The sequence below is a fragment of the Aquarana catesbeiana genome, linkage group LG04 (genome assembly GCF_042186555.1).
Source record: "Aquarana catesbeiana isolate 2022-GZ linkage group LG04, ASM4218655v1, whole genome shotgun sequence".
NCBI classification, from domain to species: Eukaryota; Metazoa; Chordata; class Amphibia; order Anura; family Ranidae; genus Aquarana; species Aquarana catesbeiana.
The window spans coordinates 624268331-624294896 of record NC_133327.1 but is presented as its reverse complement, the minus strand read 5'-3'; the positions used below and the strand labels follow the sequence as shown (position 1 = coordinate 624294896).

The window sequence follows — 26566 nt, the reverse complement described above, 5'->3', positions numbered from 1 at the left end:
CTGAAACGGAACTTGCAGCAGACTTGCAGAATGTTTGTAAAGGAAGTTGATCTGGAGTCATGCAATGCGGACTTGCTGCAATTGTGCAACAAACTTGTGAAGCCCGGCAAGTCTAGCAATAGCTTAGCAAGTCATTTTCAGACTTGCAGCTCAATTGCTTGCAATCTGGGTATATGTTACAGTACATTGGCAGCCAGTTTTAAACGGGTTGCTTCAACGCAATGCTTGTTAAGGTGTGACATAATGCATTACAAAAAGTATAAATGGGCCCTAAAGGTTCAGTGCAATTTAAAATGATAGTTAAAGTGAAGCTGAAGGCATTTTACAAAAATTGCAAGCCGGCAGACTAATTATTGCAGAAAAGACCAACTATGTCTCTTCTGCAATACAATACACTTACCTGCCTGCTTGCAGTATTCTGCGGAATATAAACGGAGTTGCGCATGCACAGCTCAGCTTACAATGCTGTCATAGTCCCTGTGTGCTGGGATGACTTCTGAGCATGTGTGGGGGTTCCATCATCCCGTAACGGCCTTTGAAGATCCCTGAAGACCAGGACCCGAGGGGACGATGTTGGCGAGGGACCCCGCAATGACTTTGGACTTTAAGAGAGGAAGTTTATTTTTTTCTGGGGGAGGGGGGTTATCTGTGGGGTTATTTTATGTATTGCAGGGCAGGGCCCTCTGATCCCTCCTGTATTGATTTGTATTGTGTATACTGTCTGCCCTCATGTTGTAAAGCGCTGCGCAAACTGTTGGTGCTATATAAATCCTGTATAATAATAATATTGTGTAGTTTTGCTGTATCTGGACAAAATGAATGTGAAATGTGTCTGTTGTAATAATGTAAGGAATGTTTTTTTGTAATAAAGATTACTGGATTTAAAAAGAAAAAAAAAAAAGAGAGGAAGTGAGTATTATGCCTTTAGTTCTGCATTAACCACTTCCGCTCCAGAAGATTTACCCCCCTTCATGACCAGGCCATTTTTTGCGATACGGCACTGCGTTACTTTAACCACTTCCCGACCGGCGCACGCCGATGTACGTCGGCAGAATGGCACGACTGGGCTAATGGGCATACCTGCAAGTCCCATTTGAATTTCCGGCCGTGCCATTGCGTGCGCGCCTCCGGGAGCTCCGTGAGTCGGGTCGCGGGTCCCACGGATTCGATCGCCGAGGGGATACCCGCAATCGCCTCACGGAGAGGACGAATGGGGAGATGCTGATGTAAACAAGCATCTCCCCGTTCTGCCTAGTGACAGTGTCACTGATCTCTGCTCCCTGTCATCGGAGCAGAGATCAGTGACTTGTCACAGCTAGCCCACCCCCCCTACAGTTAGAAATCACTCCCTAGTACTGACTTAACCCCTCCCCGCCCCCTAGTGGTTAACCCCATTCACTGCCAGTGTCATTTACACAGGAATCAGTGTATTTTTGTAGCACTGATTGCTGTATAAATGACAATGGTCCCAAAAATGTCCAATGTGTCCGCCATAATTTTGCAGTCACAATAAAAATCGCTGATCGCCGCCATTACTAGTAAAAAAAAAAATTATTAATGAAAATGCCATAAAACTATCCCCTATTTTGTAAACGCTATAACTTTTGCTCAAACCAATCAATAATCGCTTATTGCGATTTTTTTTACCAAAAAATATGTAGAATATGTATCGGCCTAAACTGAGGAAAAAAAATGTTTTTTAATTATTTTATGGGGATATTTATTATAGCAAAAAGTTAAAAATAATGTGTTTTTTTCAAAATTGTTGCTATTTTTTTGTTTATTTTATTATTCTAAAATAAAAACCGCAGAGGTGATCAAATACCACCAAAAGAAAGCTCTATTTGTGGGGAAAAAAGGACGTTAATTTTGTTTGGGAGCCACGTCGCATGACCGCGCAATTGTCAGTTAAAGCGACGCAGTGCCGAATCGCAAATCGGTCAGGAAGGGGGTAAATTCTTCAGGGGCTGAAGTGGTTAACTGACGATTTGGGCGGTCGTCTGACGCTGTACACATATAAAATTGATGTCCTTTTTTTCCCCACAAATAGAGCTCTCTTTTTTTTATTTTTGTGCTATAAACAAAAAAAGACAGACAAAAAAACCCCAATATGTTATATTTTTTAGTAAGCCTTGTTTGATTACAGGGCGGTGTCGGGATTCGGGGAAGATTGGATTTGTTTCCATAAGCAACAAGTAAAACATAACTTCATCCAGAAATGAACAATGACAGCCTGGTCCTCGTCCGATCACATAACAGGCTTTTCACTGGCCCGCCGCCGCACGTTACATATAGTGGGCGTTACCGCTTGCATCCTTAGAACCCCAGACCGTTAGTGCACGCCCTCTTTTAATTATAGCCGCCCTTTAATAGAGAAAAAGGCGTGTCATCTTTAACAGGTGGGGCTAAATCCGGCTTCTCTTCGTGTGCCTTTTTTTTTTTTGATCGTTGATTGGCTAAATCTTTCATGACTGCCCAGGATTCACCAATCACGAGAACTGATGAACGAAGTACGGCCCACTTCTCTATTGCGTTGAATAGCTTGGACTCAAAGGGCGTGTCTCTTAGGGCGGACTGCGGCGTTTCCAGTCATTGCGGGTGTGACGAGGTGGTGTCTGCTCCCCCCTGCTTAGTGTGGGCGTGTCGGTTGGTGCGAAGTTTCCGGCTCGGTGTAACGGGAGCGCGCACTGTGCGGGCACTCACTCCGGAGCTGACACTGCAGCGAGCGAACATGGGCAACAGGGTGGCCCGGGAGGACTTCGAGTGGGTGTACACCGACCAACCGCATGCCGAGCGCAGGAAGGAGATCCTGGGTGAGTCACGTGGGGTGAGGGAGGATGTCTGTGCCGGGGGCTAGCAGTATGGAACCCCCCCCCCCCCCCATATGTCATCATACATGACTACCCCATACAGACACTGCAAATAACAGTCTCTGGCTCCATAGATCTGTGTGTTATAGAGTCCTACAGGGAATGCTGGGACATGTGGTTCTCTATAAGCTGACAATCATGTAGAGAGATTACTAGGAGTGCTTCTATGTTCTGCCTTCAAATCTACACATATAGATGGATACAGGGGAAAAAAAAAAAAAATATATATATATATATATATATATATATATATATATATATATATATATATATATATTTATTTTACAGGGAAATATATATAATTTTTTTTTTTTTTTTTTTTTATTCCCTGTATTTTTAAATTATATTCTCTGTAAAAAAAAAAAAAAAAAAAAAAAAAAATATATATATATATATATATATATATATATATATATATATATATATAATTTTTTTTTTTTTTTTTTTTCTGCGAGGCATGCTGGGACATGTAGTTGTACAGACCCTCCATTTCTGCCTTTTCCCATTGGTAAGCCTCGTTCCCTATGAGATTGCACAATTTCAAAGCCGCATGTCAGTGCGACTTTGAAGACATCTGTGCGGCTTCATGTACAGACATCTATTCAAGTCACACCTGAAATCTCCAAAAGTAGCGCAGGAACTTTTTTTTTTTTCAAACTGATGTGGCTTCGCAAATTTGGCGTTGCACCGATTTGAAGATGGCCATTGCTGACAATGGGCTGTGACTTGTCATGTGATTTGACCTGTCAAAGCACAAGACAAGTTGCTCCGGTGTGAACGAGGGTTTGACTGTCCATCAGGAATTTAGAACCTGTATTGGGGGATGACCTGTGGGGTGGATTTACTAAAGACAAATACTGTGCACTCAGCCAATGCGGTTGCTCTAATTTCCCCCAGAGCTTAGTGATTGTGGTGTGGAGCTTCGCTTAGTAAAGAATATCCAATCGGGTGCAAGTATAATAATTTTTTTTTTTTTTTAATCATTTTTGCTTGCACGTGATTGGATGATGGCAATCAGCAGAGCTTTACCACATTTACTAAGCTCTGGGGAAAATGAGTGCAATTGCACTTGCAAAGTGCGCAGTCGGTGTCTTCAGTAAATCACCCCCAATGTATTAATGAGACTTGTTCAGTAGGAGGACAGACCACACACAGAGGACAGCTCTTCTATAGGAGAGTAGAGATCATCTATTGTGGAGTAAATTGACACACACTGGGGTCACATTGCAGACAATACGAATACATGAGACTTTCCTTGTATAGTTATATTAGTCATGTCTTGCACATACAGGATATGATCAGTAAGGGAGCTTGTAGGAGCTGACAGCTTAGATCAGCCTTTTTCATCCTCTTCCCCCTTAGGGACCCTTGAAATAATTTTCAGGTCCCTGGGAACCTTTACTAAAACCAGTTCATTGGGGCGGTCAATGTGAAAAATGGTCCTTACAATGGTGTGGGGGCGTTCTTCCCCCGAGGCCCAGCAGTGTGGGTGTGGGGGCGTTCTTCCCCCGAGGCCCAGCAGTGTGGGTGTGGGGGCGTTCATCCCCCGAGGCCCAGCAGTGTGGGTGTGGGGGCGTTCATCCCCCGAGGCCCAGCGGTGTGGGTGTGGGGGCGTTCATCCCCCGAGGCCCAGCAGTGTGGGTGTGGGGGCGTTCATCCCCCGAGGCCCAGCAGTGTGGGTGTGGGGGCGTTCATCCCCCGAGGCCCAGCAGTGTGGGTGTGGGGGCGTTCATCCCCCGAGGCCCAGCAGTGTGGGTGTGGGGGCGTTCATCCCCCGAGGCCCAGCAGTGTGGGTGTGGGGGCGTTCATCCCCCGAGGCCCAGCAGTGTGGGTGTGGGGGCGTTCATCCCCCGAGGCCCAGCAGTGTGGGTGTGGGGGCGTTCATCCCCCGAGGCCCAGCAGTGTGGGTGTGGGGGCGTTCATCCCCCGAGGCCCAGCAGTGTGGGTGTGGGGGCGTTCATCCCCCGAGGCCCAGCAGTGTGGGTGTGGGGGCGTTCATCCCCCGAGGCCCAGCAGTGTGGGTGTGGGGGCGTTCATCCCCCGAGGCCCAGCAGTGTGGGTGTGGGGGCGTTCATCCCCCGAGGCCCAGCAGTGTGGGTGTGGGGGCGTTCATCCCCCGAGGCCCAGCAGTGTGGGTGTGGGGGCGTTCATCCCCCGAGGCCCAGCAGTGTGGGGGCGTTCATCCCCCGAGGCCCAGCAGTGTGGGTGTGGGGGCGTTCTTCCCCCGAGGCCCAGCAGTGTGTGGATTTTAGCAGGGCTTCCCTAAGACATAAGAATTATCAGGGGTTCTTCAAGGGCTTAAAGTGGTTGTAAACCCATTTAAAAAAAAAACTAAAAAACTAACACCTGCAAGACAAAGGCATAATGAGCTAGAATGAATAGCATACTAGCTCGTTATATAATACTCACCTGAGATCGAAGCCCCCGCTGCAGTGCCCATACACAGCACCGGCCGGCGACATCACTCCCTGCGGTTACTTCGGGTATGGCGGCTCTGGCGCTGTGATTGGCCGCAGCTGCGATGACGACACTCCCGTGCATGTGCGCAGTAATGACGCACTCGCTGAAGCAACGGCACATATGTACCATTGCTTCAGTTTGTGTCAGTGCGCAAGTGCCGATGACGTCAGCAAATACAGGGGTATCTCCTAAACCATGCACGTTTAGGAGATATCCGGGGAAGCTACAGGTAAGCCTTATTATAGGCTTACTTGTAGCACAAAGTGGTCTGTAAGGGTTTACAACCACTTTAAAAGGTTGAGAGTGGCTGATCTAGATGGATGACTGGAGGTGTATTGTATAGATCAGTGTTTCTCAACTCCAGTCCTCAAGGCTCCCACAGGGGATGTTTTCAAGCTCTCCATTATTTTGCACAAGCAATTTGATCAGTTTCACTGCCTTAGTAATTACCACAGCCATTTCATCTGAGGGAAATCCTGAAAACATGACCTGTTGGGGTGCCTTGAGGACTGGAGTTGAGAATCGCTGTTAGAGGATGGATACACCGTGTCCTCTCCTGTGTTCTCAGTGAACCTTGAGATAAAAGTGGCACACAAGTATTGTCTCTATGTGAATGACATTTTATATTCTAGTGTGTTTTCTGAGATGAAGAACACAAGAATGATCTCTGTATAACACTGCCGTATATTTGCTAAAGTTTGTCCCCCTCTCTTCTCCTGTGGATGGTGACTCCCATCAAGCGTTTGTTCGACTTTAGAAAATCACATGAGCTCTCCGTCATTTTATAAGCTCTTAATCTCCAGGGGCTTCTTGGTTTCTTTTTTAAAATTTGTGTCTGTAGATGCACTAGAAATTCTGCGTTCGATCCTTGTATGAGACGGAAAATCCCTCAGGCCAGCAGAAGCGGCTGCTGCATGTTTATGGCTGTCCTAGAAATGGCGTGTTTGCACTTTAGGAGATCAAAGTGTAATTATCCAGGCCTTAGTATTTTTACATTGTGGAGGGGGGGGGGGGTGTTTTTTTCTTTTTTACATCTGGATATAGAGGTCAGTCGATCACACAAATATTCTTTTGCACGTTTTATTTGAAGAGGTATGGGTCTCGCCCAATCCTGAGTCACTAGCTTGTGCTTGCTGCTATTCAGTAGATATTTGGAAGGGAATGTTCCTCTGTAGATGTATACATTCTACATGAAAGAGGATGTAGTGGTGACACACCCATTCGTAACCATATGTTACATTCACGTGAAAGCTTCCTTTGGGTTTGGTCACATGAGTGGTATGTAGAATCGTGTTAAAAGAGCAGAAAAACGTTTTTTTTTTTTTTTTTCAGTTGTATGTATAGTGTAGTTATAGCTTAACTATATAGTTTTGTGTAGTCATCCTTAACCACTTCCCTACCCGCCCATAGACCTATGATGTCTGCAGATGGGATCTCCCATCCTGGGCGGGCATCATATGACGTCCTCGGCTGTCCGGCACTTCCCTACCCACCACGTCACAGAGGAGCCGATGCGCCTGCCCAGCAGCCGCGATGACCACCGCGCACACGCAATCACTCGTTACAGAGCAGGACCGTGGATCTGTGTTCATATGGGTAGTGTTGCATGACCGCACAATTGTCATTCAGAATGTTAGGCAGGGCAGGAAGGGGGTGAACATGCCCTGTATTGAAGTGGTTAAAGCGGAATTCCAGTCTTTTTTTGTGTTTAAAAGTCAGCAGCTACAGAAAGTGGTTGGGAAATCTTCTGGGACCTGTGACGTCACCCAGAAAGTTGCAGGGAAGGGGAGAGGAGGAGAACTGGGAGTGGGCACCTGTCAAAACTAGGTACCACCCCCCCCCCCCCCAAAAAAAGACATGCCAATGTGGCATGGGAGGGGGAATGTTTAAAGTGGAACTTCCCCTTTTAGGTGGATCTCTGCTTTTACCACCAGCACCCAAACTTTCATGCCCTCCAGCAAGATCCACGAACAACTGAACCGCTGCCACTACAAACTCTGGTCCTTTTACTACTTTGCACATGTAATGACTATGCCATCCCATGAAGAGGTCATCTGTTATGCCTCCCAATTACGGATGACTGATCCATAGGAACAAATATATATTTTTTTTTTTCTCCTTGCATGGCAAAGTGTGGGACTGGTTTACAGGCTTCTCATGGACAAGGACAGATAAGGGGGGCAACTTAAATGGTTGTAAACCTCAGACATGAAATGTGAACAAAGCATATCGCTCTATAGTGTGTACTTGTCTCATTTCACAACACTAAGGGTAATGTCTGTCTGCTGCTTCGTTCCTTTGCTATCAGTATGAATCACTTCTGACACCTTTTCCTGACACCAAGAGAAAAATAGTGACAGGGGAGGGACCTCCAGCTGATTGACGGCCTCAGCTCTTTTGCTATGTGAAGGGGGATGTGTCCTTTCACTCCAATGAGCTCTTAGACCTGTCCTTCCTTAGCTCTGCAGAGGGACTTCAGCTCTCCACCCCCTTTTTTCTGACAGTTCAGACGAGCTTATAAATTCTGGACTTTGAATGGATGTATAGAGAAGACGGCAAATAAACGGGTACAACTTGTGTAGGAGGATTTGTTTAATCTCGATCACCTGAGGCCAGTCACTTTACTGGGTATATGTAAGGCTTTTACAACCACTTTAAGCAACTATGTCGTTTCCCCCCCAAAAATTGTAGTGTTCAGTAGAAGATGCCAAGTCCAAAGTCTCCTGTGTTCAAGCTCTAAGGCCTCCAGAATATTCACTTTAAGACTCTCCTGGGTGTGTTAGGTGGTTGTTTTTTGGTGGATTTAGCAAGTCTAAGACCTGGTTCACATTGGTGCGATTTGGCATGTCAGATTGGTGGCAATGGCTCCGTCCTAATCGGTGCAACGCTGCATTTGCGGCACCGCACCGATTTCAAAAAGTCATTTCTGTACTACTTTTTGTGACTTCGGGGTGTGATTTCCACTGACATCTGTGCACAGATGTCTGTGAAATCGCCACCGGAATTGGGACTGACATGAGGGAGTGAAATCGTGCGAGTTCAGATGAACTTGCACGGCTTCATTCCGGCAGCTCAGTGTAAACCTGGGCCTAAAGGGAGTTGTAAACCCTCGTGTGATGCATTAAGGTAAAAACTTCTGGCAGTGACCGACGCCCCCCCCGTTTTTTACTTGCCTGAGTCCCGTAATTCCCTCAGCAGAGACGCGCCCTCCCTCTCTGCACAGGGTCCCAGCTCTTGATTGGATAGATTGATGGCAGCGCAGCCATTGGCTCCTGCTGCTGTCAATCAAATCCAATGACGCGGAGCTGAGTCCGGCATTCCCGTCTATGGACGCAAATGCTGGACTCGGGAGCGCACCCGCATGGAAACCCCCCGCGAGAGCGCTTCTCCTAGGGCAATGATGGCGAACCTTGGCACCCCAGATGTTTTGGAACTACATTTCTCATGATGCTTGTGCACTTTGCAGTGTAGTTGAGCATCATGGGAAATGTAGTTTCAAAACATCTGGGGTGCCAAGGTTCGCAATTACTGTCCTAGGGGTTTATCTGATACGAGGAGGAGCCGCGAGAAGTGCTAGCTCACTGGATGAGTAATCAACATCTAACAAAACAGAGGCTGCATACAGTGTCCTTTTACCACTTGCTTTATTTCTGTCCATCCTGTACATTTTTCTAGGTATATGTCAATTCTGGTATTCTACATGAACACTTGTAACTTGAAAATCAAGATTACTAAACCCAAGAGCAAAATTGTAATATATTGCAGCTTACCAGTCTGTAGATGTGATGGCTGTGTTTGTTTCCCTATTTTAGGCTAAAAACATTTTTTCAGCAAGTACAGAAAATATCTGTGTCCCTGTTACTTTGAGCGGAAAGGAAAAGCAATGTGACCCATCTTCTAAAAGCTGAATATCTCCCATGTAATGGAGATGAACAAAGGCAAACAAATTTGTTGTCCAGCCTAGGTGGCAGCCATGGCTTCCTTCATAGAGGGCAGTGGAGAAGTTTAACATTTTGGATTCCGGTAGAGTTGAATGTTGACGAAACCTTTTGAAAAATTTGTCTCCTGCCACATTTTTAAAAGGATAAGTTCACCTTTCATAACATGTGAAAATAAAAAGTAGATTGTGCCAAAAGTGTTCAATCAAGAAAACTGAAAAAAACAAATATCCACAAAAAATAAACATAACAGTGAAAAAACTTATACGTCTTTCAATATAGGTGAATAAAGTCCTATCGGTGAATGGGGAACAAATAACATGGAATGTCCCACTGAAAACCATGCGTGGATACGGGGAGGCAGATGTTATAACACGGGTGAATCAACAAATCATCCCCAAGTTGTATCTCACAATGACATGCGACTTGGTAAAGATGGTGTGTAAGAAACTCTTACCAGATGCGATGGACTCCCTTGTCAGCGACAGGGAGTCACTCGAGCAGGTTGCCTCTCAGGGCCAGTGAACGGACATCACAGCTCTGCGAACCGTCTGGGTCAAACTCTGCGCGGATCTCCCGGGGCCGCCAGGTGGGTCCTCCCAAAGGATGGCCGAGGTGCGGATCAGAGGGAACAGTGCGTCACGTACAAAAACTGGATTGAAGGCTGGTTGAATCTCTCAGTAGGTATGTGGAGAAAAAATAAACAAGCTCTACATAGTGTAGATGAGCAAAAATAGGATTTTTATTGCTAAAAACGCCAGATAACAATAAAATGTGATCACAGAGTATAAAATCAAAAATGGGCAACAAGAAGGATGCTGAAAGCGCCCGACGCGTTTCGATCAATGGATCGTCTACTGGGGCATACAGCATCCCCTCCAAGTTGCCTAATATTTATAAAAAACATTCCAAAAGACCAAATTGTATGTGCTGTCAAACAACATTCCCCATTGGATGAATGGGGTCACATGATCGCACCTGACTAGACCTAGCAGGTGTGGAACATCATGCATTTGCATACATAGTGTGTGATTAACCTGTTGTATGTCACCAAACAGACCTCACATAGAAAAATAATTGAATAGTACAACATCAGAATGTTCAAACGTTTGGTAATGAAATGAAATAAACAGGGAACGGAATTTAACCTGTTATATATCATCAAAAAGACCTCACATAGAAAAATAATTGCATAGTATAACATCAGAACGTTCAAACATTTGGCAATGAAATACAATAAACAAGAAACGAACTTTCAGGCACAATACTCGCATTGCTGACACTTCTGTGTCTGCTCCAAAACAACAGGGAGTCAGTGCCAATCAGGGACTGCGTCTCAGGGGGCGGGCGGAGCCAACCACCAATAGCTGTAAAGACAGGAAGTCACTGGCGGCGCCGCCCAACCTCCATGAGACAGACATAGGGAAGTGATGTCAGAGCGCAGGGCCGGCTCCACGTCCATCCCCTGTCATGTGATGCCTCTCTCTAGAAGTCAAGGAGAGGAAGAGGGAGGGGGGACAAGCGTCAGATGGGACGTTCTCAACGCCGGTGCCCACACTCCTCCCCGTGTCCCCGGAAGTAACATAAAACGTAAATAGCAGCCAGAAATTCCACCTGAAAGGTGGAAAACTGGCAAAAAGTTACCTGCAAAGTGGGGAAAAGGACGCACCACTGAACATATAGCAAGGCACAAGGGCGAGGGCCATGCAGTTAAGTGACGCGCCTGAAAAGAAGGGTAATGCTCGGCTAACTTCTGACAGTTGAAAACCGAGGGACCCGAAAGCCAGCATTAAATACATCAATGCTGGCGAGAGCCCCCAAAGTGTATTAATAATCCCTTCCTATCAAAACAACAGACAAAATAAATGAATAAAATGCATTGTATTCTAAAAACATGATATGAAAAGGGTTCGTGAACACTGAATCTACAGAGTAAGAGCCATCTTAATAATATTAACCGTGCACATGCTAGTGTGAAAAACCAACATGAGGGAGGTATAGCTCACCCCTGAGCATAATGTAAGCGCACCCCCCAAAAATTGCGCCAACACAGGGGAGAATAGAATTGTGTGGAAATAAAGATGGAAGATAATATTAAAGGGGAACACCTGAAAATATGTACAGATGTGATGAAATAAATGCAAAAAAAGGTGTTAGGATGAGTTGATAAACGAGTTGAGGTCCCACTCCACGTTCATCCCAAACGGGAAGAAGGACCTCAGCTCGAGAATCCAGTATGTCTCGAGACGTGAAACTCCACGCAGACGTGACTCACCCCTCCAGTGCGGGACAAACTTGTCAATAACCTGGAACAAAGTGCCTGTGGGGTCCCTGTCATGGTGTTCCAGGTAGTGACGTGGCACAGTCTGCTTGTCCCTACATTTTTTGATTGCAGCCACGTGTTCATTAACCCGAACAGAAAAAGTTCTGATCGTGCGACCCACATATTGCTTGTGGCAGGGACAGGTTATCAGATAAACGATGTATTGCGAGGAACACGTGGTGAAATGCTTCATGGAGTAGATGCGGGAAGTGACAGTGGACTTAAAAGTGACATTCTTGCGTCTTCCCCCAATATTATGTAGACAGACCTGACACTTACGACAGGGGTAGTAACCTTTACACTCCTGAAAGAACGACACTTTTTTGGGGGGGTCTATTATATTTGGGGCAATCTGTCCCTGAATGGACCTAGCGCCTCTGAAGACTACCGAGGCCTGTTTGGGTAAAACAGGACCAAGTAGTCTATCATTCTGTAATATTCCCCAATGTTTTTTAATAATACCTTTTAATCTGTTTAGATTGAATGGAATGGGTGGTAAAAAAAGATAGCTTAGCATTAAATGTGGTGTTGTCTTTAGAGCGTTCTGTAAGCGTAGCCTGCCTTTCAGTGAGCAATGCTCTATTGATTTCGCTGTCTAGCAGGTGAGGGTCGTAGCCCTTATCCAAGAATCTGCTTCTTCGGACTTGAGATTGGGATAAAAAGTCTGAAGTCTGGGTACAGTTGCGCCTCAATCTTAAAAACTGGCTGCGGGGGACTGACCGAAGCCATTCTTCACGATGGCAGCTGTCGATCGGAATGTACCCATTCCGATCTGTGGGTTTGAAGTAGGTACGGAACTCCAGGTGTTGGTGCACAACTGAAATTTCGAGATCGAGGAAATGCACCTTGGTTGTACTGGCTTCGAAACTCAACGAAATCCCCCTGTCATTGGCGTTGAGAGTATTCATGAAGCCCTCGAGTGATGGCCGATCTCCTTCCCAAAGGAGGAGGATGTCGTCTATGTACCTGGCCCAAAGGACCAATTCGGGTCTCCGGGCAGCATAGACGACATCCTCCTCCCACTGGGCCATGAAGAGGTTAGCGAGACTGGGGGCAAATTTGGCCCCCATAGCCACGCCCCTCTGTTGTAAAAAGAATTTGTCCTGAAACCAGAAATAATTATGCCTGGTTGCAAATTTTAACAGCTGCATAATAAAGTTTCGTTGTAATGTGGGGAGTCTTCCATCTCTGGAGAGATGATTTTCGACTGCTTCAAAACCCAGATGGTGTGGTATGCACGCATATAACGCTGCAACGTCGGCTGTAACCAAGAGAGTACTTTTTTTAATTGTAACAGACTCCAATAGTTTAATTGTGTCTCGAGTGTCTTTCAGATAGCAGGGGGTGGTTTGGACAAGTGGTTGTAAGTAGAAGTCCACGTATTTGCCAATCCTCGCCGTGACCTTTCATAACATGTTACATCCGTATTCAGGGTGTAACGTGTTATGAAAGGACCGGCCCTGCTTTGACAGCGAGCAGCGGAACTTCTCCCCCTGCTAGCTGTCACATTTTTTTTACAAAAAAGTTCTGTGAATGGAAAACTACAAGTCCCAACAGTCTTAGCAGCTGTCGGCTTATAGTTCTCAATGAACTACCATGGCGCTGTGGTAGTTCTTTGATTCTTCCTATTGGTGTATCAGCTTGCCCGTACAAAGTACAAGCAAGCTGATACACTGACCGGTCTGCAGGAGACCTGCATGGGATCGGTGATCTACTGATCGCTGGTGCAATGCTTTACAGGCTCCTGCAACCAAAAGTGTGTGTGTGTGTGTGTGTGTGTGTGTGTATATATGTGTGTATGTATCTGTGAAATGGAGCCTCATTGAAACCAATAGGAGGCTTACAGCTTCCGCAGCTAAGCATGGCCGCTCGCAGCGATCACATGAGAATGATTGGCCCTGGACATAGACTGCCTGTGACTCGCATGTGATCACCGCATGAGCTATTGTATGCAAGTAGCCACAATTAGCTGCGGGAGCCAGCAGCCTCTCTTTGCTTTCAATGGGTCTGCCTCCCGCAGCTAATCGCCAGAACCCCCCCCCGATCCCCGCCCCACACACCCCCACCCGGTGCTGGAGTTTTTGCATGTATTTGACAGGTGTGATCGCACCCTTATAACTAATGGGTTGGCATAGGACCTGCAGGAAAGGCACTCAGACCCTGTGCCATGTTTTGTAAATGTTGGCTGCCCTCTTCAGACTTCTGTATGTTTAGTGATTTACTGCCTATAGAGAACTTTTAATTTTATTGCTGTAAACAATGGCTACTTGGTGCTATCACTTATTAACTGATTGTCTTATCTATAGCAAGTGAGTGGCCTGATCCAAGCTAGAAGAGAGAGCAAATAGTGTGCACTGAGAAGTTACTGCTCTGGAATGCCTTTATAAATAGAGGCGTTCTCCCACACACATAGACCTGGAGACTGTATATGTTCTCTGGACATTAATGGTTTTTGTAAACTTTACTCACTAGGAAATGTGAGCCCTTCCAGGTGCCTATACAAGAACCTCTGTTCCTCATTCAGGGCCCCAAATCCGGGGTGCTGGTAATGCTGTGATAAGGTCCTCTAGTATCAAAGTGCAGGAACCTGAGCTTATCTGGTGCGAGGTTGAACACGCCAGCCTATATTATGTATTAGTGTTACTAAACCCAGGACCCTGCATTTACTATATCTGGTCTCCAACAGTACAAAGAACATGGAAATGTAATTATTGTAGTAAATATAAACTGCTAAATACATTTTCTCATCAGCAGTATATAGCAGTCATGTGACTTCTTTAAGTTTTCTAGTTAAAGCTTGTAGGAAGAGTTTTCTTTCTGCTATGACTGTCCTATAAGGGTGCAGGACCCCTGACCCTCTGTCTGGACAGTACTGATTGGCCCTGTTCTGAGCACATGCACCTTTCCAAGAAAGAAGAAAAATGCTCTAGCAATACACACACACCAAACTGAGCATGTGCAGAGTGTCCCCAAGGCTCTCTTCTATTAGGAGATAGGGGGCTGTGAAAGAAGGGGAGGATCAGAGAACACAGGATTAACCCCCTAGGTTTCACAGTGAGTATAACAAACATGCTTTACTGCATATATACACTGATTTTACTGTTGCGGGTTTAGTAACACTTTAAATATGAAAAATGTAGAACACAGCCCCTAAAACAGTTGATGTCACTAAACATTATCCTTATTCGCCAAAAATCATACCTACACATTTACTACTGAATGGCCCTGTAGTTTTTCATGAACTTGTTTGTTTTTCTGCCTCTTTTTTGTGAACTCCTGACCTCCTAATTTCTCCTTCGCTTTCTATTTACTGGGAATGAGTTGTGCACAATAGTTGCTCTCATGTGTACTGCTCTATGCACAGTACACATCCCGTAATACCTAATCCATCTATGGAGCAAGGAAGAGGATGGCTACATTCCTACATACAGTGGGACCATAGAGAACAAACGGGAAGTCTAATCACAAAACAATGGAATTTGGGGTAGGTGGAGAGCAATAGAAGGGACTTTTCTGAGTTAAAGCGGAGTTCCAGCCGATTCCGTGTTTATTAAAAGTCAGCAGCTACAAAAAGTGTAATAAACGCACTAACCTGCCCCACGGTCCATTGATGCGGCCGCCCGAAACCCGCTCTTCTCTCCCCACCTCTTGCCGGCATCACTAGGGTGGGCACCTGGCTGTGCCAGCTTGCAGCTTCACAGCCGGGTGCGCACTGTGCATGCACGAGTCGCTTTGCATGTTCTAAATGGCCGGGCAATCTTCTGGGACCTGTGATGTGTCCCAGAAGATTGCGGGGAGGGGGAAAGGAGAACTTCCGAAGTGGAAGCTGTGTACTTGTCAAAAGTAGGTACCCCCCCCCCCCCACCCCAACAAAAAAATGACGTCGTATGTGGCATGTCAGGAGTTCAATCCACTTTAGGATGGAACTCGGCTTTAAGCCGCTGGGTTGAACGGAAAAAAAAAAAATCAGCTCAGGCCAGAGCTGCTGTACTAACAATCCAATGTTAGTACAGATATCTCCCCTGCTGTACTGTTGTTTTCTGACGGGGAACCCCCATCCCCACCGCCCCCCCAACATCAGAAGCAGAGACCATAGGCAGCCTCTGCTGACCTTAAAGTGGTTCTAAAGGCAGAAGGGTTTTTATTTTATCTTCATGCAGGAAGATAAAAAAAAAAAAAAAAACAGTCCCATTTTGATCCAGTGATGATGTACGAGAGTCTCGTCTGTCCGGGACTCTCCTTCTTCATTGGCTGAGACACACAGCAGACGCTATTGGCACCCACTGCTGTCAGGCAGTGAGCCAATGAGAGGGTGTGGGGCCGAGCCACGGCTGCGTGTTTGAATGGAGAAACAGAGCAGCTGCATCGGCTTGGGTGCCCCCATAGTAAGCCACTTGCTGCGGGGGCACTCAGCAGGAGGGAGGGGCCCAGAGGGTCGGCAGGGGAGGGGACCTGAGACTAGGAGGACCTGGGCTGCCTTGTACAAAACCACTGATTACATCTTGTAGTGGGCTGGATGTGGCTCATGGCCATAGTTTACAGTCCCCTGTACTAGTGTTTGGCCAGCTTGGGCTCCTTTCACACAGGGCAGCCTCTATTTCAGGGGTAGGCAACCTCGGCCATCCAGCTGTGGTGACACTACAAATCCCATCATGCCTCTGCCTCTAGGCATCATGCCTGTGATTGTCAGGGTCTTGTAATGTCTCATCAAACTTGTAGTTTCAAAAAAGCTGGAGAGCTGAGGTTGCCTACCCCTGCTTCTATTAAGATCAGCAGGGGATTTTTCCGCTGATTCCCTGCCGATCAGGGCAGAGTGTGCGGATGATGGGCTCTCTCGCTCGGGCGCTCTCTCTCTCGCGCTCTCTCTCTCGCGAGAGAGAGCGCTCGTGCCACAGGTGTCTGCCAAGTCCTGGAATCCTGCAGCACATATGCACATTTTTGTAGTTTGGTGGAGCACATGCACAGTGCCCTGAGGAGTACAGTCCTGCATTACAGAAAACATAAGGAACAAGGAAAAAAAAAAAGAAACCAAGGGTCAAATAAGTTATTTTATTGAGTGAAGGTCCACTTTTAATAGCTAACTTTACTTGGGGGGGGGGGGGGGGGGGGGATGACAACTAAGAAATGGCCTATACAATTAATACACAAATCCTATTGTAATTGAATGTTCGATATTAGTTTTTTTCCGATCTGCAGCACTGTAATTTTCTGTTAAATGCATTATGGGAAGTGGGAGGTCAGGTGGAATCACCATTATCCTGGGAGGACGTCATGTGACGTCGTCCTACTTGCACGCAGCAGAGCGATAGATTGTTGTACTGGGCCAGGCCGAATACCATGTGATCGCTGTGACCAATTGCAGAGATCACATGTCAGTTGTACACAATGCCTTTTGTTCATAGCCATTCATTGTGATCTCAGTGATTGGTCACACTGATCTCATGGTACAGGGGCTAATCCCATCGGACTTGTACCAAGTGATAGTTGTGGCCAATCACAATAGTACACAATGACACAGGAATGGGTGCCATTTAGAAAAATGATTGCTTACAACAGTGATCAGATCATCACTGTAATAAGAACTCGTAGTAGAAAAAAAATCTATGGTGACACTGACTGTACTGCTCTGGTCAGTATGTAAAACACATTTCTGTACAAAGCGCAAGCAGTGTTTTGCACGCACCAGTCTGAACCTAGGCTTAAGGTGCGACAGTGCTAAAATCTGAAAATTGGCCTGAGCAAGAAGGAGGTGAAAGTGTCCGATATTGAATTGGTCTAGTTAAAAATGTGGTGTTTTTTTTTTTTTTTTTTTTTTTTTTTTTTTCCCCCTCCAGTTTTGATGTAACACTTAAAGAATGCAATGGGGAGTTTTGGGAAAGCCTTTGTAATGACTCATTTCCTCTCTGAATTCCTGTATCCTGCCCATCACTTCCTGCCACAGCCCATCTGTCATCTCTGTTTAAAGATGTTCTGTAGATCTTAACGTTGATCTACTTGCTAAAAGATCAACTAAATATACTATCCAAGTAATTTTTAAAGGATTATTCCAGCTAAAATGTTTTGGATAGAATGGAGAAAGTTGAGCTTCTGTCAGGCTTTTGCTGTGATCTGTCCCTATTTGAGGATTTTTATTTTTACGATGGGTCATCTCTAGGGCTGGGAAATGGGCAGAAACATTTTAGTGGGGAAGGCGGTTAACTTTTGGCAATGTTTGTGTTTTTATTGTTGTCTGAGCCTCCCCTTCCTGGTGACACCTGCACCCCCTATCCTGTTGTATTGGGGGGGGGGGTCACAGGGACAGGAAGTGAGGGAAGATCTAATGTGGTCACGTGCAGAAATTTTAACTTTGACATAAATTTTAATGCTTTCCACTCTATAGAAAGTTAGCCATGGGAGATGGTAATGTTGCCATAGCTTCATGATTGTAAATCCCACACAACTCTGCTGCTCAAACTCTTTTGGAATGCACAGCAGATCCACTGCCTGTGACATAGAGCAATAAAAAGCAGAGTAGTGTAAAGCAGAGCAGAAGGACCTTGTAAGCACATCATACAAGAGGGACCGTTTGCTGCAGTCCTTATACTGGAACATGCCCAGCAGGGTGATAAGGCCTGTACACGGGACGCTGCTAAACGCACGTTCAGAGGCAGTTAGACGCTTTTTTCAACTGCCCCTGAACTCCTTCAATGTTATCCTATGTGACCATGTACACCGTCTTGTTTATTGCCATTTTTTGCAGCGCGTTGAACAGCGTTTCTTTGGAAGCAAAAAAATGGGTTCAGACGCAGAAGATTTCCACGTTTCAGACGCTAAACGTGGTACCGGCGTTTAGCCGCGTTTTCGTTTATAAGTGTTTTTAAAGGTGCCCTATTTTTTGTGTAAAAAAAAAAAAAAAAAAAAAAAAAAAAAAATTAAGGCAAATGATGAAAAACCATTAATTATATAAAAAACTTGTAATTGCTTGCAATGATTCATAGACCGTTTATATAACCTAATGAGCCCTTGATCCAATACACCACTAGCATTGCTGTTATCCGAAGTATAATTGGAATTTGACTAATATGTTGTTAGATTTGAACAAGCAACTTGTGGCAGGTGACGTGGGAAGTGGACAATCTACAACTTGTGGCAAGTGACAATCTGCAATGTGTGGCAGGTGACGTGGACAATCCACAACTTGTGGCAGGTGACTCTGGACCTCTCACGCAATTTTCTACGTCGTTCTAGCCTCATCAAGAGCAATGTCCGGAGCATTTCCTCACATATGCTCATTATTGGATCCATTGAAAAAAAAAAAAAACAAATTGAGGCAAATACAAGTAGACAACTGCTCTCTCTGCTGCTGGTACTCACTCTGGTCAGAATGGTTAACTATGTTTTTTTGAGCTTGGGGGGAGGGTCTGAAATGAGGTAATCTTAACCACTTCAATACCAGGCACTTAGACACCTTCCCGTCCAGGCCAATTTTCAGCTTTCAGCGCTGTCGCAATTTGAATGACAATTGCGCGGTCATGCTACACTGTACCCAAAGAATTTTTTTATCATTTTGTTCCCACAAATGGAGCTTTATTTTGGTGGTATTTGATCACCTCTGTGGTTTTTATTTTTTGCGCAACAAATAAAAAGACAGAAAATTTTGAAAACAAGTTTTTCTTTGTTTCTGTTGTTTTTGTAAATATTTACGTTTTCTTCTTCAATGATGGGCACTGACGGGTGGCATTGCTGACACTAATGGGTGGCATTGCTGAGCATCACTGAAATATAATGGTGCCAATCAGTGCCCATTTGTGGGCACTGATTGGCACAGACTGGGTACATTGGGCACATGTGGATGGCGATGGGGTACATACCTGGCCATCCACATGTTGCCACCTTCCCTGGTGGTGGATAAACAATCAGCGCAGAACCCCCCATCAGGAGAGCCGCCGATCGGCTCGCGTCTGTCAGATGCGGGTGAGGAAAAGCCGATCAACGGCTCTTCCTATTGACATCGTGATCAGCTGTGATTGAACACGGCTGGTCACGTAAAGAGCCTCCGCTGGAGGCTCTTTACCAAGATCGGTGGAGCAGTGTGTCAGAGGCATGTTATCCTGCTGGACGTCCTGACGCCCAGTCAGGATAACGGAACCACTGCCCGGCCGTCAATCTGCTATAGGCTGGGCGGGAAGTGGTTAATAAACGCTTCTAGACTTAAACGCGGCACGCAAATGCGGCTATGCAGGAGTTTTAAACACTGGTTTCAAGGTGTCAAAAAAATTTGTTCAGAGGACTTTGCCTCAGTGTCCCGTGTACATGGGGCCTAATGCTATCAAAACATTAGGAGCCTGTTGTGCTGGGAGCAAGGAAAAACTGTCCTGATCAACAAGTATAGACAAATCTAATGGATACAAAATCATTGCACCCATAGAGGTGGGTGGGAGAGGTTGGAATTGGCCATTTTAGGGGTACAGTATCTTGTGGCTTGAGGGTAGACAGGATATTCCTGTTCAATCAAGGGACTATAAGTGGGTTTAGGCATTGCGTATAATTAAGCAGGGAAAATGGGATGAAGTTTATGTTGCATTGTTCTTCGAGGTCTGTACACACAATGGTTTAGAGTAGTGGTTATTTCTTTAATTAATGTCTATATCTATCGCTCTATCTCCTTGGTTTGAGAGCGTTTCGCAAGACAAGCAAAGTTTTTTTTTTTTTTTTTTTTTTTTTTTTTTTTAATAAATTTTGACTTGATATACAAGTAGCATCATGTCACAACTTGGTATAAAAGAGAAGAGAGGCGCCTCTAAGTGTAGCAATATGGTTACATTTAATGAAGGTACAGCATTTAGAAACACATTGCTAGGCTTAGAGGTGCCTTTCTTCTCTTTTATACTCTGTAGCTCCTGCTGGATTTTGCTTCTAATCACCTTTGTGGAGGCTGCCAATTGTGGATGGACATTTTATGGTTGCACAACCTATCACATTGCTATAATCTTTTTATATGGACTATAAACTGAAGGACCTATGAATAAATGGTTGTGGAACGAATCATTTGAGTTTCCATTAGGGTTGTCCCGATACCACTTTTTTAGGACCGAGTACAAGTACCGATACACTTTTTTTTTTTTTTTTTTTTTTCAATAATATTTTTTTATTTATTGCAATATGTGTTTGTTTGGGCCAGGACGAATACCATGTGATCGCTGTGACCAATTGCAGAGATCACATGTCAGTTGTACATAATGCCTTTCGTTCATAGCCATTCATTGTGATCTCAGTGATTGGTCAGTGATCGCATGGTACAGGGGCTAATCCCATCGGACTTGTACCAAGTGATAGTTGTGGCCAATCACAATAGTACACAATGACACAGGAATGGGTGTCATTTAGAAACTCGGCGATACCAATTTTTTTTTTTTTTTTTTTTTTTTTTCACAATAATATTTTTTTATTATTTATTGCAATATATGTGTTTGTTTTTTTTTTTTTTTTTAATCAGCCCTTTTGGGTGGCTTTGGTGAGATATTAGGGGTCTTAACAGACCCCTGATATCTCCCCCTTGAGAAAAAGAGACCGAGGATAGAGATTCCCCAGTCCCTTTCTCTGCAGCCTCAGCTGCACTGAGAATGAATGGAGAGAAGACAGCAGCTCCTCTCCATTCATAAACTGAGACATCGTAATCACAGGAGATTACAGTGTTTGTTATGTGAATGGACAGAGTCAGCTGACTCTGTCCATTCACAAAGGAGGACATTGAGGGAGGGGGACAGCGAGGATGCGGTGACAGTCAGCGGTGATCGCGTGTGGGGGAGTTACAAGCACCGATCACCGCTGTATGTCTCTAAGCAGCTGAAAGCCGCGGGGGGAGAAGCTTGTAACTCCCCCACACGCCGATCACCGCTGACTGTCAAGGTATCGAGGGAAGCATTGGGAGCATTTGCCCGAGTACAAGTACTTGGGCAAATGCTCAGTATCGGGACAACCCTAGTTTCCATTATTTCTTATGATGAAATTTGTTTTGTTATACAAGTACTTTGGATTACAAGCATATTTCTGGAACTAATTATGCTCGCAATCCAAGGTTTTATATCTATCACAAATTTGCTTTGAATCTAGGAGGCAGCTTAAAAAAAAAAAAATTTAAATGAATTGCTCTACAAGCGTGACATTGTTTTTGTAAATGCATGACTTTGTATTCATTCACAAAACACTATAGTGTTAGTGTTACTAAACCCTGTAATATAGTTCATCTGCCCCTCCATGGTGCCCACGGCTTATAAATCTTTTTACATTAAAATATTGCCACTGTATACCACGGTCAGTGATAAACTGCACAGTTTCTCCAGTGCTAAAAATTCAGGTAGGAGGAGATTTCCACTTTGGCCAGTAGACACGCCCACATGTGTGATGCCAATATCATGTGACCTGACTAGCTCTCTCCTACATAAGCCACCACTGAGCATGTGCAGGTCGGCTCTCCTTCCTGTGTTAGCTGGTCTTCCCCAGATAGGGAAGGATCTGTGCATACAGAATAAAACAGCATTTTTACATAATAGAGGATTAACCCCTTAAGTTCCACAGTGAGTGTAACAAGCATGCTATGCTGCATATACAGACTGATTTTACTGTTGTGGGTTTAGTAACACTTTAATGCAGCCTCATTGCTTTCTGCAGCATGACTTAGTCTGTGACCATTTTTTTTTAATATGTCTTCAGTCTGACTGTCCTCTCTAGCAAATACATACACTGAACGCTATGTGCTGCACTTAGGTGATGTCATTGGCCGCAGTTGAGGCCCCCTTTACCTTGTAAATTGACAACAACTGCATTATGATATAGGGGCCTCAACCGTGGCCCATGACATCACCAAAAATCCACACAAGGTTCAGTATATGCAGTTCTACAGTGGACAGTCAGGCACTGTGGAAGACTAGAGAAGAAGACGGTTGGTGACTGCGCATGCTGGAAGTTTGGTTGTAGAGCAGCCAATATCAGCCAGAGTTCCATGAATTTCTATGGTTCCTCCAGAGATTGCTAGGGGTTCCTTGTAGAGATGCACCAAAATATCAGCCGCCTAAACCTATCGGCTGAAAACGGTGTTATTGGCATTTTGCCGATAAGGGAAAAAGTTGCCAATAATGATATAGAAAACTGGGGAAGGTGGAGAGAAGCTGCAGCCAAGCTGAGCTCAGCAGGTCATTCTAGGTGAAATCGGTCTCAATGCAGTGAGTGTTGCTCAGTTCTGTGTGTGTACGTGTCTGTACATGTTGTCAGAGATGGCTTCTGCTGTTTCTGATAAGTGACACGGGATGCAGGCAGCTGTATTCACTACTAGCTGTGTTTTACATAACCTGACTGCTCTCCATCTTCACCATTACCTGCCAGGTGATGAAATGTGACCGCTCAGCATATTTTGTTCTTGTGGGAGGGGTGCACCATTTATTGCTAGAGGAAAACCTAACCTTTTAAGGATGATTTAGAAAACCTGTTCTATTGGGTTAGACACTGGAGCCATAGACCTGACATCTTTACACAGCTGACTACTTATTTCTTGCCTCCTATCTCCATTAAAACTTTTTTCCATTGAAACACAATGGATGTAGAATGAGGGACATTGAATTATTCATATTCTTAAACCGTAACCTAGCAAAAAAAATTCAAACACTGTATTACATACATGAAGAGGAAAGAAAACAAGACCCTGCTGCTAAAGTCCTGCAGCCTTCTTGTCCCCCTCGGGTGCACAAACCGCACAGGAGCCTGTTCATGCTCTCTGTATATGCAATAAAAGGCATAAGAAAGTGGCTGCACTCTGCAGTATCTCAAGCACAGATACATTTATTTAGGTGCACAACATGGACTCCACCCTCTACAACGTGTTTCAAAATGGACCTAAAACTTGTAATTTTTAATAACTCTAAAGCTATTTTTAATTTGATGTACGCTTGTTGCCCCACAATCTTTGGTTGTGCGTGTGTCTGTTTTTTATTTTACTTTTTTTCTTTTGCGCTGAAGAATGTGTGTACATGGAATGAGTTTCAAGCCTGGTACACACGGTAAGCCCAGCGGGCTGAAAAACACAAACTGAGCAGGTCTCTGTACCAACTATTTGATGTTCATGCAGCCATCTCCCAGCTGAGCGAATGTGTTCTGATGGGGACAGCCCCCCACCAGAACATACTGATCAGCGGTTGCGAGGGCTGTTCAGATGCCGATCAGCTGCTGATTTTCCAGCATACATGTTCGACACCCAGATGTCAGATCAGCTTCTGTTAAACCAGGACCTCCACACATGGACGAATGTTGACTGGTATCTACTGTACTGGCTGATTTTGGCTGACGTTCGACTCTTGTAATTGGCCTTACAGTGAATATCTGTTTTACATGCTAAGTTGGCAGGAATTTCTTAAAGTGATTTGTAAAGTATGTGTTTTGGGGTTTTTTTTTTTTTTTTTTATAACTAACATATCATACTTACCTCCACTGTGCAGCTTGTTTTGCACAGAGTGGCCCCGAACCTCGTCTTCTGGGGTCCCCTGGTGGCTCCTCCCCGCATCAGATAACCCCCTAGGAGAAACGCTCTCCTGAGGAGGTTACTTTGCGGGCGCGCTCCTGAGTCCAGCATTTGCGTCCACAGACACGAATGCTGGACTCGGCCCCGGGACCCGCATCATTGGATTTGACTGACAGCAGCGGAAGCCAATGGCTGCGCTGCTATCAATCCAGTCAAGAGCCGGGACCCCGTGGAGAGAGGGACAGCATGTCCCCGCCAAGGAGATGAAGGGGCTCAGGTAAGTAAAACTGTGAAAAAACACGAGGGTTTACAACCCCTTTTAAGGTGTCGGTCCTGATGCAACAGCTGGATAGCATTTTTATGTGCCTAGAAATTATTTGGTTGCAGAACGTGTTTTGGAAAAAATTTTTATTTTAAAACTCGCATTGTGGCTCATGTGACCCAATTGGATTACCGTTCTAGTATAATTTTTTTTTTTTTATTGGAAAACCATGCTATAATCCTAATTGTGTGTGTGTGTGTGTGTGTGTGTGTTTTGTTTTTTGTTTTTTTTTATAGGAAGTTGAGCCTTTTTTATAATTGTAAGCCACTAAATAGAAGTGGTTATGAAAGAGTCACCATGCTATGAAAAAAAGTACAAAACTTGTTGGTATACCTCTTGATAAATAAAAAAAGAAAATCCCTCAAATAATGACCTCTTAGGCCCCTTTCACACGATCGGACCGTTCAGGTCCGCCTGTCAGTTTTGACGGCGGACCTGAACGGGCGATCCATGTTAGCCTATGGAGCGTCGGATGTCAGCGGACACATGTCCGCTGACATCCGACCCCGTCCAATCCGCTAAAAGCAGACGTATGGCTCTACGTCCAGATCCGTCGCTATCGGATCGGGTGAGATCTGACGAAAACGGACACGCTGTCCGTTTTCGTCCGATCCCTCCATAGGCGGCAGCGGCGCCTGACAAACCCCTCCCCGCTCAGTGAGCAGAGAGGGACCTGTCATCCGCCGGCTCAGCGGAGATCAACGGACTGATCTCCCGCTGAGGCGGGCTCCGTAGAAACGGAGCCCGCCTCGTGTGAAAGGGGCCTTATACTTAAGGGAGAGCCTGTGCCCACACACAGAAGCTTAGTCTGTGTCTTGAGTTTTGGATTGTTTGCCATCAGTTTTTTGTTTTGTTTTGTTTATATATTTGTGGCAAGACTAACAAAGCCACAACCCAATTAATTTTTTTTTTTTCCCCCCTTATAGCAAAGTATCCCGAAATAAAGAGGCTTATGAAACCAGATTACAACCTGTTATGGATTGTGACATTGATGGTGCTCACACAGTTCATAGCTTTTTACCTGGTGAAGGACCTGGAATGGAAGTGGCTCTTATTCTGGACATACGTGGTGGGAAGCTGCATCAGCCACTCCATGACCCTGGCCATCCATGAGATCTCTCACAATTGCGCCTTTGGAAACAGCAAAGCCATGTGGAACCGGTGCTTTGGAATGTTTGCTAATTTGCCAATCGGCCTCCCTTACTCGATCTCCTTCAAGAGGTACCATATGGATCACCATCGTTACCTGGGAGGTGATGGCATTGATGTAGACATTCCCACTGACTTTGAAGGCTGGTTTTTCTGTACCCATCTGCGGAAGCTTGTGTGGATCATCCTACAACCACTCTTCTATACCATTAGGCCCATCTGTATCAACCCCAAACCTGTCTCCCGTCTGGAACTAATCAATTTGGTGATTCAGTTTTCTTTTGATGCTCTAGTTTACTACTACTTGGGGATTAAATCTGTGGTGTACATGCTGGTAGGCTCAATACTTGGTCTTGGACTTCATCCAATTTCTGGACACTTTATAGCCGAGCATTACATGTTTCTGAAGGGCCATGAGACCTATTCCTACTATGGGCCCTTAAACTACCTAACTTTTAATGTCGGATACCACAATGAGCACCATGACTTCCCCAGTGTTCCCGGAAAGAACCTGCCACTGGTAAGTTTTTGGTTGATGTTGGTTGTTTTCCTTTCTTTTGCAGGCTATAACTTGTTTTGGCAGCCCCTGTTTGATTGTTTTCAGAACACCACTGAGTTTTGCATTTACAATAATAAAGGAACTCGGCCCCTGAGCTTTCCTGATGCAAAAATAAGCCAGAACTTTTTTTGGGGGGGGGGAATTATTTAGCGCGGTTAGGGGTTAGAACTCTATCAGGTGTGTGTTTGGGTTTTTTTTTTTTTTTTATTGGCCATCCTTGCCCCTGTTAGAGAGATGCACTATAACTATGCTGATCACCATTTTCACTGGGAATGAAAATAAGAAATTCTAAATTTTTGAGTTGTCACCAGAACAGGAATAGAGGTGACATCTTCCATTGAGGACACTTATTCCTGTAACAACTGATTGAGGGGAGTTCCCTCATGTTGGATATCCTCTGCTACCTGTTCTGTCTGCGGGACAGAAAGTGATGAAAAAGCTACTTAATGAGACAC

General features: G+C 45.1%; 1 protein-coding gene across 1 annotated transcript in view; it reads left to right on the top strand.

Annotated features, from left to right (window-relative positions):
* The first annotated feature begins 2572 nt into the window (after positions 1–2572).
* DEGS1 (delta 4-desaturase, sphingolipid 1) overlaps positions 2573–26566 on the top strand; it is a 25855-nt gene continuing 1861 nt past the window's right edge. The window contains exons 1-2 of the mRNA XM_073628329.1: positions 2573–2813; positions 25330–26072. Of these exons, the coding sequence (XP_073484430.1) occupies positions 2732–2813; positions 25330–26072 (825 nt within the window). The 5' untranslated portion in view covers positions 2573–2731. The remainder of the gene's footprint in view (positions 2814–25329; positions 26073–26566) is intronic.